Here is an 18254-nt window from a genome sequence, read left to right on the forward strand (position 1 = left end):
TTTACTTTCTTCATCACTAGCATTCTTATATTTTTTACGTTCATCCATCAGTTGCAATATATCATCTGAAACCTAAGGATTTGTACCAGTTCTCTTTGTTCCACCTAAGTTCGCTTCTGCTGATTTTTAAGAATTTCCTTTTTAACATTCACCCATTCTTCTTTTACATTTTCTGCTTCATCTGACACCTTTTCTTCAGGCTTTTAAACAACAATCTACATTTCATTATCACTAAATTATGGTCGCTATCAATGTCTGCTCCAGGGTAAGTTTTGCAATCACTGAGTTTATTTCTAAATCTTTGCTTAACCATGATATAATCTATCATCAGATAGATTATATCTTGCAGTATCGCCTGGCTTTTTCCATGTGTATATTCTTCTACTATGATTTTTAAACTGGGTGTTGGCAATTACTAAATTATACTTCGTGCAAAACTCTATAAGTCGGTCCCCTCTTTCATTCCTATTGTCCAGCCCGTATTCACCCACTATATTTCCTTCCTTGCCTTTTCCAATGCTTGCATTCCAGTCTGCCAACTGTTATTTAATTTTCATCTCCTTTTAGGAGTTTAATTGCTTTGTCAATTTCTTTGTATACACACTACTTCATCATCATCGTAGGCGCTTGTTAACAATCATTGTCGGTTTAAGTTTTGATTTTATCCTTATTACAACGATTTTATCGCTATGCATTTTGAAATACTCTACTCTCTTCCCTATCTTCTTGTTCGTAACAAAACCTACTCCTGCCTGCCCATTATATGAACCTGAGTCAATTATTCTAAAATCACCTGATTAAACGTCGTTTTCCTCTTCTCACTGAACCTCGCTATTTTTTACTACAGCTACATTTATCCTATCCATTTCCCTCTTTAAATTTTCTAACCTACCAACCTTTTTTAGACTTCTAACATTTCACGCCCCGACTCGTAGAATGTTATTTTTTAATTTTCTGGTGACCCCTTCCTTAGTACTCCCCAGCCAGAGATCCGAACAGGGGACTAGTTTACCTCCGGAATATTTTACCAAGGAAGGCACCTCAATCATTGCTATACGAAAATGCAGAGAGCTACATTTTCTTGGAAAAAAAGCAGCTGTAGTTTTCCATTGCTTTCAGCTGCGCAGTACTCAGTCCTCTGAGTACTGCTGATATGACTGATAGGACTGAGTGATGTTGATATGACCATTTAAGTCGTCCTGACCTACACCCTTAACAACTACTGAAAGAGCTGCTGCCCTCATTCAGGAATCATTCCTTAGTCTGGCTCTCAAGAGATACCTCTCCGATATGATTGCACCTTCAGTCCAGCTACTCTGTATCACTGAGCACTGAAACCCCTGGCAAGACCTTGCTGAAACGGCAAGGTCCCATGATTTATAGAGGGAGATGTTCACTAGCTAACACTAAATGTCATTACTACGTGTTAATTAATTTTGTTATTTTTTTAAAGATCTATTTGTTGCTCATAGAGTTCTCTAAAATCAGAACACATTTAAGAATCATTTAAACAAGACAAATTATTTCTCAGCAGATTATAAATTGCATTTTAAAAACTTATGGTATGAATCTGAATATATGTGATTTAGAAAGATGATAACATTTCTCGACAAATGTATAGGTCACTCTTATAGGTAAATAACATACAATTATTTCAGGTTTTATCTCAGCATACATTGCTTTTCTCATGGCACTCTCATTTTTGTGTATTAGAATGTATTAAAGAGAAATTAAAATTCTTTGTTTGACATTTTCATGGTCAATTAATATAATTTTGGATCTTCAGTATATAATTCTTTCATTATTTACTTGACTCACCCATCCAGTACTAAGCCTGTTTTCTCTTATTTTTCATTTCATTCAGTTCATCCAGCGGATGAAAATCTAATAAAAATGATAAACCGATCGTATTACTCTTCTGTGTGTTTGATTTTTTAAGAACAAATGTAATGCCCAATCACTTAATCTGGGGATGAGTTTGGAAAATATCTACACTTATTGCCAGGATTCTATTTTCAGTCAATATTAACAGAATTAAACTATAGTAAATTTAAAAAATTGTTTTTTTTTTATTTGGCATTATGAAATTACCTGTTGACTGACAAGTTTTAATTTCTGTGCTATTTAGCGTACAATTTGATTGTGTTACATTTTGTTTTCTGTATTTTAACTGCTAATACTAACAAAATTTTTATTTTTGCTACTCTGAAACTAACATATTGTGCTTGCTTAAATATGAACATAAGATATTTAATATTAAAGAATAAGTTGTCAATTTGTAGTAGGAATTATTAAAAATAACAAATTTTCGATAGATTTTTAACTTAACAGTTACGTTTGTTTTTTAGGATCTTATTGAAGAAGTTATCGATGATGTGGAAGAAAGAATTACTGAAAGTAGTTTACAGAGATCAAAATGTGTGGTTTGCAATAAATTAAAATATAAGTGCATTTGTGATTATGTCATCGATGAAGAATATGAAGATTTCAACACTTTTTCTTTTAAAGAAAAGTGCTTGCAAATTACAGAAAAACCTGTTAAAGAAAGGAATGTCATATCTTCTCATCTTCTTATTCACACGTGTGTTTTTTGTCAGGAGTCTTTCACTCAGAGATCTACATTACAGTCACACTTATCTATTCATGTAGTCAAAAAAAACTTAAAATGTAATTTTTCTAAAAAAACCTTTAATCAAAGCTGTATTTTAAAAACACATATGTCTACTAATAGAGATGAGAAGAAATTCACTTGTAAATTTTGTAAAGAAACTTTTAATCAAAGCAGTAATTTAAAATCACATCTCTATATTTATACTGGTGAGAAGAAATTCACTTGTAATTTTTGTAAGAAATCATTTAGTCTAAAGTATCATTTAAAAAGACATCTCTCTATTCATACTGGTGAGAAGAAATTCACTTGTAAATTTTGTAAAAAAACTTTTAATCAAAGCTGTAATTTAAAATCACATCTCTCTATTCATACTGGTGAGAAGAAATTCACTTGTAAGTTTTGTAAGAAATCATTTAGTCTAAAGCATCATTTAAAATCACATCTCTTTATTCATACTGGTGAGTCGAAATTCACTTGTAATTTTTGTAAGAAATCATTTAGTCAAAAGCATCATTTAAAAAGACATCTCTCTATTCATACTGGTTAGAAAAATTTTACATGTAATTTTTATCTAAAAACTTTTACACAAAAGTTAAATAAGGTTGACAGAGTGGTATAAATTATCTCTTATTTAGTATAGGGTCTTTGCAGTTTGTAGCTAGTTTTTTTCTTATTTTTTTTTGCATTGCATATACACTATTATTAAAACTAATTATTTTATACATCAGATCATTTGGAATGATTTATATAACGTATGTACAATTCTTTTAATAAAAGAAACTTTTTAATGACTTGTATATTAAATGATTCATATTTCCTTTATTTCAGTTTTTCTAAGAAATTTGGAGACATTGTATGCCAAAATTGTGAATACATTTATGGTTATTGAAAATTAACATTTTGAGACCGCATGCAACATTTTTTTCGATAAACTTCTACAATTTTTGCGTCCACACAATAAACCCTACACTATAGAACTTCTACGGTTTCTGTTCACCGACCTTTTGGTGTACGGCTTATGGTTTTCACAGACCTTTTTTGAAACTAATTTAACACCATTCAGGTTGTTGTTGCAGAGACTGAAACAAATCGATTATTCTGATAAGTAGAAATAATAATAAAGATAGATTTCTAAAAATCTTTATAATTTATTTTTTTTATTTTTAACGAGCTGATAAACTGCATTTGAAACACCGAAACACAAAATTTGAGTTTAATAATATTAACGTATTTATCTGAGTGTTGAGAGTATGAAATAACCCCTCTCCATCGTTTACGCAAAACATTTAACGGGATAAACCGTTTTAAATAGTTCTAGGTATGTCAAAATGAATAAACGAAAATAGAATTTTCACACGGTTATTATCGCTTGACTTGCAGTAAATAGTTTATGTTCAGCTTATGGTTTTTTGAGAAAAATATTATAATACATAGAAATAGATACACGCCGATTTAAAGTTATTTTATATAAGACATATGCATTTGAAAAGAAAATAATAATTAAATAATATTAAAGCGTTTTGCTTTAACGTGATAATTTATTTTAAACAAAAAATATTGCAGCAAGATGTTCTAATAAAATGTTATTTTATTGAAATTACTTGAATTCTATTCCTAACAATCTATAGACAATCAGAAAAATATATTGGGATTTGGGAAAAAGATTCATAGTACTCTTCTGATCGAAAATACTCTTTAAAGATTAATCGATGCAAAACTCTATTATTAATTTTACCTATAGAATAAAAAAAATTGTTTTTATTGTATAAAATTAGGGTATTTTTAAAAACGGTGTGAAAAATAGTAATAAAATTCTTTAAAAAATGTTAGAAAACATTTTTTTTTTTCATTTAATCCATTTATCTTAAAAATATAGTTTTATGTTATATTTAGTTAATCGTGTTTCTAACTTACTAGAAATTTTATAACTCGTTGAAAGGGGTCCATTAAGTGTTGCTTTCACAATCTTTATGACTGTAACGTATGTGAAACATGTGTTGTACAAATGATATAGTTTAAGAGCAGTAATGCCGATCTGTATACCCAGTCCATGCGCTGTCCCAGTCCCAGCGCTGAATACATCATCTACTTTTGAACGACATTGTCATGCTGATACGTGAAAGTAAATTTGGTTCAGCGAAGAAGGTATGGAAAAGATACTTCATGCCTCGTTTATTTTAGTAAGCCTGACACGGGATGTTTGTAATTATCGGGAACGGCTACTTAATTTTTAAAAGTGATTTTTCCTGTGTCAGGTTGTCTATAATCCTTTTAATTACGATGCCCGTTATAACGGGTACCGAATTAAAAGAGAACCGCTAACGACTAAACCCAGTCGCCGCATGTAACATTTTACGAATGAAATGAAACGATGAAGACGTAAGTTAAATTAAATTCTATAACTGCATTAGCAAAAGTTTATATATTTACCAAATTTTTACAAAACACGTTCGAAATAACCGTCCGAAGCATGCATCTTTGTGCTTGAAAGAGCTTATTGAGAGACGCGTGACGCAAAATGTTGTTGAAAATTCGTTTTCAGTTCATCGATAATGGTGGAGGATTTGGTTCGTAAACTCTTTCCTTGAAAAAGCCCCAAACGAAAAACCGAAGAGAAATCTGGCAAACGCTGAATCCATCGTCCTCTACTGACAATTCGTTCTTTTACACAAAAAAAAAACCGTACGAACGCATGCTAGTGAATTTTTTTATGTTTCTCCGTCGTATTTGAAGAAGCCGTCCCCGTTTCACCATTTGTTAACCGATAGTAGAAATCTACAAATATTGTACGGTAATACTTCTGTATCGACAATCCGGTCGCAAAATGGTGCTGTTCGATATCAGAATCGTATCGTACACCGAATTTCTCATCATGAAATGGACGAATAAACATCCGCTGTGGCTTTTCAGTCATCCTGTACCTGGTGCCAATCGAATTAACACGCCCGGTTAAATGAAACCGTGTTTCGACCGACATGAAATTGAGCATCATCGGGTCTATTTCTTCATCGGTTTTTAAACGCCGGATAGAACAATTAAAACTTTTCGGTTTCTATTCTCTTAAATTTTTGCAAAATCGTTACACGATACGATTTCAAATTAAAATCGTGAAGATTCTTACGGCAAGATCTGCATTTTTTACCGCTTTGTTGTGATAACTTAAGTATAAATGTTTTCCGACCGGCAGAAATTCTTTGAATATCAGCTTTTGCCTCCGGAATCGTTCATTTCGTTTTGCCTTTGAAACCGATCCCGTTGAACGCTACTTTTTAAACAAATCGTGTACGCTATTCTGCTGAGCTACTGGCATTCGGAAATCTTTCCGCGAGTATTTGACGCGTTTCCTGAAAGGATCCAGAACGCACTTACCGTTTCCCTTTAAAACCCCTTCCCTCGACCTAATAAGGCGTTTTAGAAAAATATAACGGTAAAGAACAAAACTATACAGCGCTGAAGCACAAACGGTTTGCAACCGACAGTTCAGACGTAGTAGTAGAAAGAAGCAGCGTTAAAAGTGACCTCAAATAATTATATTTGGAACCGGGTTCGGTTCTGTTTTAAGTCTCTCATCTTGTGCATATGTATGTAATTTCGTTCCGTAATAGATCATTTCGAACTAATATAAACTGTAAAATAATCAAATACAGAATTAGTAAACGGAATTAGTTTACGAAATAATTCGTAAAATAATTTTTCAAACAAGTTTGAAAAATTATTTTACGAATTATTTATTAAATTAAAATCTGCTAGTAATTCAATAAATATAACGTTTGATATACGAAATCTGTTAAGAAAATTACCGAACGCTTTTAATTACTCGTCAACGGATATATTTAGTGACGTGCGGCTGGCAGAATTTGTTTCGCATACCCTCCTCTGAAACCACATGTTCTTGGATTGTTATTTGAGTGCAACTCAAATAACAGTAGAAAGAACATCGAGTGGATGTTTGTCGGCGATTTCTTGAACAGACCGATCACGTCAATTTCGAAGCAATGTTCACTTTTTTCGATTTTAGTGAATTTTTGCCTGTATGTGAAACAATGTGTTTTTTGACCCTATTTTTGGCGTTTTACATGGGATATATTAGAAACTAAGAGAGATACAGTTCTGGGACCTATTTTTTTCGATTTCCCAACTCAAAACCCATAAGAAACAATTGAATTTGCCCCTTATTAACCTTCCCAGAATTTCAGAAAGCCTTAAATTTACCCGGAGGAACTGAAACTCGGTCAAAATCTTTCACCCTGTATAACTCGCTAAAGAAGCGTTTTTGGATCTATGTTTATATGAACTTTTTTCTTATTTTTAGCCTCTAGAATGAGATGCTGAAGTCTTTCCCTATCACTCTGTATAACGGAATTTCGAAATAAAATACAATACTATACTCTTTTTTTTTTCCCAATTTGTCACTTAGTTTATTTCTACTTTCCGGCTACAGCGATATATACTGCTACAACAGTTACAGCTGCAACGGGAAATTACTAGTAAATCGGTCAAAAAAATTAGTATTTTTTTTTTTTTAAGTTTGGTGCCTTAAGGTAACGTTAAACCCCCCCTCACTCCAAATAAATTTTAAATAATCTGTTTAAATAAATTTTATATAATCTGAAAAATAAATTTTTTATTCCAATGCTCCAAATTCAAAAAAAATATTTGTATCGGTCGGACGTTTGTGCGTGTGTATGTTGGCTTGTGTTTTGTCTTATAATTTTGGAACCCGTGGACCGATTTTCTTTAAACTTGGTAGACAACAGGCACTATCTTGGAGGGGGAAATGTATTAAACGTTTGCGAAAACTGGAAAACGGGATCAGGGTGTTTGGCCAAAATAAAATTTCAAATTTTTAACCGAGGCACTTTAACAAACAAAAGTTGAAAACATTTTTAATCGATATGAGAAATAACAAAAAAAAATTTTATTTAATATTTTCCCCCAAAGAATTTTTTTTAATTTACTTTACTTTAATTAGGGGTACGGCCGGACCGGGATTAAATTTAATAGAATTACACTTATGCAGAGAAATATTTTTCCCGTTTTATGAATTTTTAGTTACCCTTTTTGGAAATATATTATAGAAACTCTATAACAGTTAAGCTACAGACTATCGACTGACAGACTTCAATACTGCAAACAACTGGTATATACAGCACTGTACCAAATTTTTAGATCCTATAATGCCTCTACAAAAATTAAAAATTTTTAAACGGCGATAAATACCCAGCTTTTTTAAATAAGTACAAAATTTTATGTTATCAATGCCTTATATTTATATGTAGATAAACCGCAATATTTGAGCTAAATTTCAATTTTTAATGGATAACGGGGTCACATTAAGTCGGCATTAAGCAGATAATGAAAACAATTACAACAAATATAATTATAAATACGAGGGTTATTTTTTTTTCAAGGTCCAATCACTCACAATGGTGCACCATTGGTGAGAGACTTCAATACCGCAAACTGTGTGCGAGATGAGTTCCCAAGATGCTGTCCGACCATCACAAATAATGAGAATGGATGCCTCCCTAACGTTTCTCCAGCACTACCACAATGAAGGAGAAGATTTTTTGAACAAAATTGTCACAGGGGACGAGACACGGGTCCATTTCGAAACTGAAGAAACAAAAGAACAATCCAAACAGTGGATGCATTCTCCTTCTCCCAGTAAACCGAAGAAGTTCAAGCGAACCTTCCTTCTCCAACCGAAAGTGTATGGCTACTGTGTTCTGGGACCAGAATGGAGTTCCCTTGGTGGAATTCATGGAACGTGGCACGACCATCACTGCGTGACTCTTCAACGTCTACGAAGGGCGATTCAGAATAAGGGGAGAGGAATGTTGTCATCAGGCATTGTCATTCTCCATGACAATGGTCGGCCGCACACTGCAAAGAAGATCCTGCAGCGTTTTCATCGGGAAGTGTTTGATCACCCACCATACAGCCCGGACTTAGCTCCATCTGATTTTCACCTCTTTACTCACATGAAACGCCGGCTAGGAGGACAACATTTTGGCACAGACATCGAGCTGCAGACCACCGTAGAAACATGGCTGAAAACAGGCAGCTCCGTTCTATGACGAGGGTGTCGGAAAGTTGGTACCTCGCTACGACAAATGTCTAAATCGGAGTGGCGACTATGTAGAGAAATAGCGTAACTATGTAAGTACTTGTTACAAATAAAAAATTTTTTATTTTCACTGTGTTTTTAATTTCGTGACTGATCGGACCTAGAAAAAAAATAAACCTCGTAAATAATATTTGTTTTTCTTATTTTAAATGCGATTAAGGATACCAAAGTATGCCATGTTCCGGCATTTGCCCTATTGTATCAAGGGAAACCGTGGGAAAACCTTGATAAGAACAGCTTGAAAATATTTTTGTCTATGATACATTATCAGATTACAGGCAAATAACATAAGTAAAAAAAAAACTTATAGGTTATGATAATACTAAAATTTTAATTATAATAAATCTTTATGATTTATAAATTTCTTCCACATCTGATATCCATCCTTTTTCCCTGTTAAAAAAAAAAAAAAACAAAAATTATTGTAATAACGATCTACAATCTCTTATCAATAAACTATTGTTACCTGTTATCCCTATCTTCAGGAGAATATACAAAGAATTGAGTGAAAAAACACATCTATAATGATGGTTCATTGCAAGTAAAAAAAAAAAATCAGTTATTTTTCCATTATAAATAAATAAAAAAATTATTGTGCTTTAATGAGCAAAGATTGTTTACTATGCTCAATTTACAATGTATGAACATAATTCTGCCTTTCGTATGAACAACGTAAACAAGCAAATCGATTTCAACTTTAGATGACTGAGATAACATTTAACGAATCAATCTTTTTTTAACTAATATTTCTTCTGCTACCTCTTTAGGCTTCGTATTGATGGCATATAGACCCACAGTCTGGTCATTGGAACTCTTGCTAATTGTAATCTTACGTAGCAATTAATTTACTGTTAAAGCTAAATATTTAAAACTTATATTTAGGTATAAAATAAATAATAGGGTACATAGGCATACTAGGAACAGACTTTCCTTTTATAACTAGACTGATTTGGCTCTTTGATTGATTTGGCTTTATTCATCTGATTTGGCTCCTAATGATTACTTCCCTTCCCAAACCTGATGAAATGGCTCGCTTGACAAACATTAATTTCAATGATGCTCTAAGGTGAGGGAACAGCTTGCATCACAGAGTTAGAAAAATCACATGATAATGAAAGTATTCAAAAGTTGAAAAATCTGAGTAAATGTATCGAATTGTAAATGAACTAAGTTGAACGTTTGAAGAACTTATTGCAAAATTTTCGGTCTTCTTTATCAAGCTATAATTTTTCTGAACAACCCCTATATTTGTTTTAAGTTGACTTATAATTTCTCAGAATTAAATTTGTAATAACTGTGTTTCCTAATTTTTTTTATCAGTGATTTACAAATAATTTACACTTGTCATGTGTAAAACAATTAATTTTGCCTCATAATTTATACCAAAAAAATTACAGTGTATTATTATTTTTCATTACCTACAACTAAAAAATAATATGTTAGTGGTACTGACATGTATCCGAGTGCATGAATGAATTACAAGGGACTAGTGGAAAGATTAAAAAATTTCCACAAAATTTTGGGTTATCTTTATCAGAACAAGAGTAGTTAATATTCGTCGTAATATTGTAAAATGACTCTTAGAGATGCATTTGTCTAATGGAGGTAAAACATTTATGAATTATCTCGTACAGCCTGAAAGTCGTTTTCTTTCAACCATTTTAAAATGTTATCTTTCAACTGTTTTAAAATAATTTAAATTTCTCACTTGTCTCTTACTGTGATATGTAGATTAATCTTTTCAACTATGAGTAAATTAAAAATCGTGAAGAATTAGATTTTTATTTGATAAGTGAAAAATTAATTTACGGTATAAATATTTTAACATTTCTGGCAACATAATAATTTTGGCAAGAGACATAGAGATGAAAATCAAAATTCAAGATTTAGAAAATTGTTTAAACAAAACTGGTACATATTGCATACAATTAAACAACATAGTTTCCTAATAATAGAAACAAAATCCCAATATTGAAAATTTCAGAAGGATAATAGAAGAAGGAATAGATAAAAAAATCAAAAATTTTAATATTTAAATATAAAAAAATTACATATTTAGGTGAAATGATTATCATTAATGTATATCCAAAAATATCTGTATATTGGACAGTGGTGGCATTACATTTTGGAGATTACCGAGGCTGAGGTTCAGCAGGTTACTTGCAGTTTTGCAAGACATAAAATGACTCCCGGGTATGATGGGATCACCGTGGAATGCTTGTTCGCTCATTAGGTGTCAGCAGTGGTGTTCTCACAAGAGTTTTAGTTTTGAATAGGTTAATAAAAGGTCACCAACTTGGTGGCCCTCGGCCTTGTATCAGTTGCATCGTTGGGCATGTACTGTTGAAGAGATAGGGAAGAGATGCTACAAAGTTACTTTTGTAACCGAAATGTATTGCTTCATGATGGTGGCATTGAAGTGAGCAAGATGCTGTCCAAGGGGTGTCCCTAAGGCAGTGTGCTGAGCCCTCTGCTTTGGGTTGTTTATCCTGTTTTTTTTTTCACGTATTCCAGATTGTTGTGGATTATTATCTATTAAAATAGTATAGTATTTATCTGTTAAAATTTTATTTGGCTATAACTCTGGAACCGATGAAAATAAGTACCACTTATGATATTGTTGAAAAGCTCTCGATGAGAGAGTTTATTACTATCGTTAAGAAAAAGTCTAAAATCCAAATTTTTTTGGATTTTGTGCTTTTTTGACACTCTTGGTTCGGTCAATTGCAATCAAAAGGGGAGGTGCACAAGTAGATGTTATGACATCCCTAAATCCAAAATGTCAACATCCTACGGCTAATTGTTTTTGAGTTATGCGAGATATATACTATACGTATGTACGGACATCACTCCAAAACTAGTCAAATTGGATTCAGGGATGGTCAAAATAAATATTTCCATTGAAATCTGAAAAGTGAAATTTTTCATGATGATAATACTTCGTTTACATCATACAAGCAAGTAAAAAGAAAAAAAAGACGAAAAATCACATACTTTACTAAGATTCAAAGAATCAGTGAGACAAGGTCTGTGTGACATGGTCTCACAGACAGATTTAATGTGAGCCACATGGCAATCAATATGTTAATATTATTTGCTTGTTCTTATATTTTTAATAAAGAAAGCTTGCATTAGAGTCAAGTATAACCTCATTCAAGCCACCATAAAGCATAAACCAGGACAATCATTAAGTAATTACAAGTGAGATGCTTATGAACATTCTTTTTTTATACATATATTTTTTTTATTATGGATGTTTATTTTAATCTTTGTTTCTGTTTTTTGGCTTTTTTGTACAGATAATGAATGGGCCTGAAAATAATACTTTTATTAATGAATCTATTCCTCTTAATAAAGATATTAAATTAGAGAGACCGATCAGCAGAAACGATATGCTTTTATTTACCACATCACACAACTGAAACTGATGCATCTGTGCGTGTAAGCTTTTTTAATTTTATTTTGTATGTTTTGCTGACTGAGGACCATGAAGTAGTATTTTGCATTCATTTCTTATTCTTCTATATATTTTCATTTCTTGTTTTCTAAGAGTTCTTCATTCTTTTGCTTTAAAGAAATCAAACAATTCTTTATCTAAATCATTCATTTATTATTTCTCCGACGTATATTTAAATTTTACTTATTGATTTTGCCATATTTTGTTTTTTGGGTCCTGGGGGGGATCTTGGTCTGTTACAAATTCTGCCTTTTTGAATAAATTTTTAGCCTTATTTTCCGTGCAATTTATTTTAGCTGGTTTTCTTGTTCTGCTGCCTTTTTGAGGTTCTCCAAGAAAATTGTAACATCATCGGCTAAGGTTAAGCAGTTAATTGCAATTTCTTTCTATTTCCAATCCGATTCTATTTAGGTTGTCTCAACTTTTTTCATGTTCTTATCCCATTCTATTATTACTTTCCCTAGGACACAGATAAAAAGAGTTTATGTTAAACCGATTTGTTGTCTTCTGTTTTAATTTCCAATTATCCTGATATTTCAAACATGAATTTTACTTCTGAAGTTCAGCTTTTTTTTTGGCTGTTTTCATGATTTTTTTCTGTAATTCCGGTTCAATCAAGCTTGCACCGTTGCCTTGTTGTTTATTTTCTGGATGATTTTTTCATTAGGTAGTTTGGATTTTTTAGTTCATATTGCTGAATTTGGAATTTAAATCTAACCTCAGATTCCTGATAGTTTAATAATTTTCGAAGTACTTGTTAGAATTTTGTGATTGTTGTTTTTCCTAAACCAAAGGCTAGTTGTTTGGTATTTGGTAAGTTTATAAATTTTGGAAGTGTTGTTAATTTTAATTCAGATAGACAAGCATAAAACCCATCGATACAAGATCACATTAAAAAAATAAAAAACATAAGTACATAACAAAATTAACATTCATAAGCAAGGATAGCTCTGTATAATATATTACAGAACGTCCAAAATTCTGCTAGATATAGCCAGATGGACCGTATTTAGGTGCAACTCAATTTTGGTGAAGTTATTGCGTTTGGAATTTCAAATTTTTAATTCAGTTCTGCAAACTTTTTCCATCCAGGATATATTACTCACACATTACAAACATATGCAGGTGTGCACGCTCAAACATTTGCAGATTTTTCATAACATATATAGAAAAATTTACACAGTAAGCTTTATAATTTTACCTACACACAAAATATTTCCATAATAATACATTTATATACTGGTATATTTATAGATAATTTCACTTTGTACAATATAATACACATATATACACATTTGTATAAATATGTATACACACACACATATATGTATACACACACACATATATATATTCACATATGTGTGTGTATATATATATATATATATATATATATATATATATATATATATATAGATATATATTTTACACATGAAAATCTGTCATTTTATACTGTAATAAACAAACAGTTGGTGTTATCTATTATTGCAGAATACTACTAAAAAAAAAAAAAATTATGAAATGGTGAATTATTATGACAGAACGAATTGTCACCAGACAAAAAGTAGACATCACATAGTTCCAATAAACACTTCAATTGTACTAATCAGCTACGTCAGAATATTCCGTCAAAGAGTGGTAAGGGGTTAATAATAGTGATTATAAGTACACTAGAAAAACACTTTGAAAATTGTGTTTTTTGTAAGTACTTTTGGTGCAGGACAATCAAGAATATTTTTAATACATTGTTGCAATTCATCTGCAAAAATTTCTATTTGAATATCAAGTCCCAGTCAAGCATGGCAATTTTCTTTTCCTACAAAATTCCATTTCCACGTTCCAGTCAAAAGCTTCATGTTTAAGTGGCTGTAAAAAAATTAATATTATTTAGAACCAAACTCATCAAGGAAATTTTGTATCTTCCAAAATTTATATTTTTATAATCTGGTATATATTTTTCAGATATGAGATGAATTCAAATTATGGTCAATGTGGTAAATGATATTTATCACGATAAAATATTTCACCATAAGCAATATTAACACTAATGTCAGTAAGATTAGAAAAAACTAAATCAGGAGAATTACTGCAACAGTTTAATACTTGTTTGATTGTAAATATTACAATTTGTAGCATAAGTTTTAAGGTGAGTAGCAGCACTTTAAGACTTAAATTTGGATGTTAAAATTTTACAAAAGAAACATTTTAGTGGTTTTCCCACGCAAAACCTTGCACATTAAAGTCTAATAATAATATAACAGTCGCTGAACTTTTAATGTGTGTTGAAAGTGAATTAGAGTTGCAATTTATTATTATTTTATAAATTATACAAATAATCATAAATATATTTACTTTATAGCATTCAAATTTTGTTTTGTATTACAGGAATTAGGTTTACTACAACTAAAAGAGGAACCGCCAAATGTTATTAATGGTGATATTGAAAAAGATCCTTTAGCAAAAGAAGAGATGAACTTTGTTATATTAGAAAATTTAAAAGTTGAAAATGAAAGAGTAAGGATACATATTATTTTTGCTAAACGAATTACAAAGATTCAGTTAAAAAATCAGTAAAATAAAGATTGATAAAAAAAATCCTTTTGAAAAAAATATTTATTTGATTAGTCTTTAAATTTTTAAAATAATGTATTAATTTTTTTTTTAAATTACTAAGAAGTGTAGTTAGTTGGATATCTGGAAAATTGGTGCTCCACTGTGTTAACTTTTTATTATGTAAATTTTGGATTACATACAGTTTATGTAAGCTTGTTTGTGTGTGTGTATATTTAGTCTACCAAGCTGATCTAATAGTTAACTCTTTGGAAATCAGTTGTTTAACAATTGAAAATTGTTTAAAACAATTCTTTTTTGGCCTATTTTTTCTTTTAATTCTTGGATTATTCATTCAATTTTGTTTTATGCCTTTTTCTAACTGAATTGTATATGCTGCTCTTAGCTGGGATTCTATTATTCAGAAATTTTTTAGCGAATATTTGATGTGTTCCTGGAAAGGATTTAAGAACACTGATTAGCAACCCATTCCTTGATCTATTAAGGCGTCAGAAAAGCACAACTCAAGGAATGAAACTTATTGCAGTGAAGCATGAATAGTTAACAACTGACAGCAGTAGGTTAGAGTAGTAACATACGCACCAAAAATGATGTTAATAGAAGCAGTGATAAAGGTACATTTAAATAACTGCAGTTCAAGCTCTCTCAGTTCAGTTTTATGTTTCTCACCCTGTATGTGTAAATATACATATTAGCGCTCTTGCAGTGTGCACCACTTCATCAGACGTATTAAATACATTGATGAAAAGTTGTGTACCACACAAATGCTAATTTGTAAGAATTAAAAAAAAGCAAACAGTAGGAGGTGTTTTTATTTTAATTATTATAAATTTATCATTGTATTATTTATATATATATATATATATATATATATATATATATACACACACTTTATAATCTACAGGATGTCCAGACTAAAAGCATCCAAAAGTACACCTTTTATTAAGAGCAATAACTAATCTTAATATAATTTAATAACTTTCTTTCTTTTTTTTTTAAAAATAAACTTAGCAACTCGTCATGTTTTAATGTACGTTAGTCAACTTCAGTGTATGCACTTTTTTTTAGCTGGTCAGATGCCTAGACAATAATCTAACTCTTGCCAGATGTTTGGGAGCATCTGCGGCATTATAAGACCTTTTTTTTTTGTCTTCAGTCATTTGACTGGTTTGATGCAGCTCTTCAAGATTCCCTATCTAGTGCTAGTTGTTTCATTTCAGTATACCCTCTACATACTACATCCCTAACAATTTGTTTTACATATTCCAAACGTGGTCTGCCTACACAATTTTTCCCTTCTACCTGTCCTTCCAATATTAAAGCGACTATTCCAGGGTGCCTTAGTATGTGGCCTATAAGTCTGTCTCTTCTTTTAACTATATTTTTCCAAATGCTTCTTTCTTCATCTATTTGCCGCAATACCTCTTCATTTGTCACTTTATCCATCCATCTGATTTTTAACATTCTCCCATAGCACCGCATTTCAAAAGCTTCTAATCTTTTCTTCTCAGATACTCCGATCGTCCAAGTTTCACTTCCATATAAAGCGACACTCCAAACATACACTTTCAAAAATCTTTTCCTGACATTTAAATTAATTGATGTAAACAAATTATATTTCTTACTGATGGCTCGTTTAGCTTGTGCTATTCGGCATTTTATATCGCTCCTGCTTCGTCCATCTTTAGTAATTCTACTTCCCAAATAACAAAATTCTTCTACCTCCATAATCTTTTCTCCTCCTATTTTCACATTCATGGTCCATCTTTGTTATTTCTACTACATTTCATTACTTTTGTTTTGTTCTTGTTTATTTTCATGCGATAGTTCTTGCATGGGACTTCATCTATGCCGTTCATTGTTTCTTCTAAATCCTTTTTACTCTCGGCTAGAATTACTATATCATCAGCAAATCGTAGCATCTTTATCTTTTCACCTTGTACTGTTACTCCAAATCTAAATTGTTCTTTAACATCATTAACTGCTAGTTCCATGTAAAGATTAAAAAGTAACGGGGATAGGGAACATCCTTGTCGGACTCCCTTTCTTATTACGGCTTCTTTCTTATGTTCTTCGATTATTACTGTTACTGTTTGGTTCCTGTACATGTTAGCAATTGTTCTTCTATCTCTGAATTTGAACCCTAATTTTTTTAAAATGCTGAACATTTTATTCCAGTCTACGTTATCGAATCCCTTTTCTAGGTCTATAAACGCCAAGTATGTCGGTTTGTTTTTCTTTAATCTTCCTTCTACTATTAATCTGAGGCCTAAAATTGCTTCCCTTGTCGCTATACTTTTCCTGAAACCAAATCGGTCTTCTCCTAACACTTCCTCCACTCTCCTCTCAATTCTTCTGTTTAGAATTCTAGTTAAGATTTTTGATGCGTGACTAGTTAAACTAATTGTTCTGTATTCTTCACATTTATCTGCCCCTGCTTTCTTTGGTATCATTACTATAACATTTTTTTTGTAGTTGACGGAAATTCTGCTTTTTCATAAATATTACACACCAGTTTGTATAATCTATCAATCATTTCCTCACCTGCACTGCGCAGTAATTCTACAGGTATTCCGTCTATTCCAGGAGCTTTTCTGCCATTTAAATCTTTTAATGCTCTCTTAAATTCAGATCTCAGTATTGTTTCTCCCATTTCATCCTCCTCAACTTCCTCTTCTTCCTCTATAACACCATTTTCTAATTCATTTCCTCCGTATAACTCTTCAATATATTCCACCCATCTATCGACTTTACCTTTCGTATTATATATTGGTGTACCATCTTTGTTTAACACATTATTAGATTTTAATTTATGTCCCCCAAAATTTTCCTTAACTTTCCTGTATGCTCCGTCTATTTTACCAATGTTCATTTCTCTTTCCACTTCTGAACACTTTTCTTTAATCCACTCTTCTTTCGCCAGTTTGCACTTCCTGTTTATAGCATTTTTTAATTGCCGATAGTTCCTTTTACTTTCTTCATCACTAGCATTCTTATATTTTCTACGTTCATCCATCAGCTGCAATATATCATCTGAAACCCAAGGTTTTCTACCAGTTCTCTTTATTCTGCCTAAGTTTGCTTCTGCTGATTTAAGAATTTCCTTTTTAACATTCTCCCATTCTTCTTCTACATTTTCTACCTTATCTTTTTTACTCAGACCTCTTGCGATGTCCTCCTCAAAAATCTTCTTTACCTCCTCTTCCTCAAGCTTCTCTAAATTCCACCGATTCATCTGACATCTTTTCTTCAGGTTTTTAAACCCCAATCTACATTTCATTATCACCAAATTATGGTCGCTATCAATGTCTGCTCCAGGGTAAGTTTTGCAGTCAACGAGTTGATTTCTAAATCTTTGCTTAACCATGATATAATCTATCTGATACCTTGCAGTATCGCCTGGCTTTTTCCAAGTGTATATTCTTCTATTATGATTTTTAAATTGGGTGTTGGCAATTACTAAATTATACTTCGTGCAAAACTCTATA

The 18254-nt window shown here is 31.6% G+C and overlaps 1 protein-coding gene across 1 annotated transcript in view; it reads left to right on the forward strand.

Annotated features, from left to right (window-relative positions):
* LOC142332806 (uncharacterized) overlaps positions 1 to 14769 on the forward strand; it is a 46578-nt gene extending 31809 nt beyond the window's left edge. Inside the window, exons 9-10 of the mRNA XM_075379422.1 lie at positions 2349 to 2645; positions 14581 to 14769. Coding sequence (XP_075235537.1) covers positions 2349 to 2645; positions 14581 to 14769 — 486 coding nt within the window. The remainder of the gene's footprint in view (positions 1 to 2348; positions 2646 to 14580) is intronic.
* Positions 14770 to 18254: the final 3485 nt, after the last annotated feature.

The sequence above is a fragment of the Lycorma delicatula genome, chromosome 12, assembly GCF_047948215.1.
Source record: "Lycorma delicatula isolate Av1 chromosome 12, ASM4794821v1, whole genome shotgun sequence".
Classification (NCBI taxonomy): Eukaryota; Metazoa; Arthropoda; class Insecta; order Hemiptera; family Fulgoridae; genus Lycorma; species Lycorma delicatula.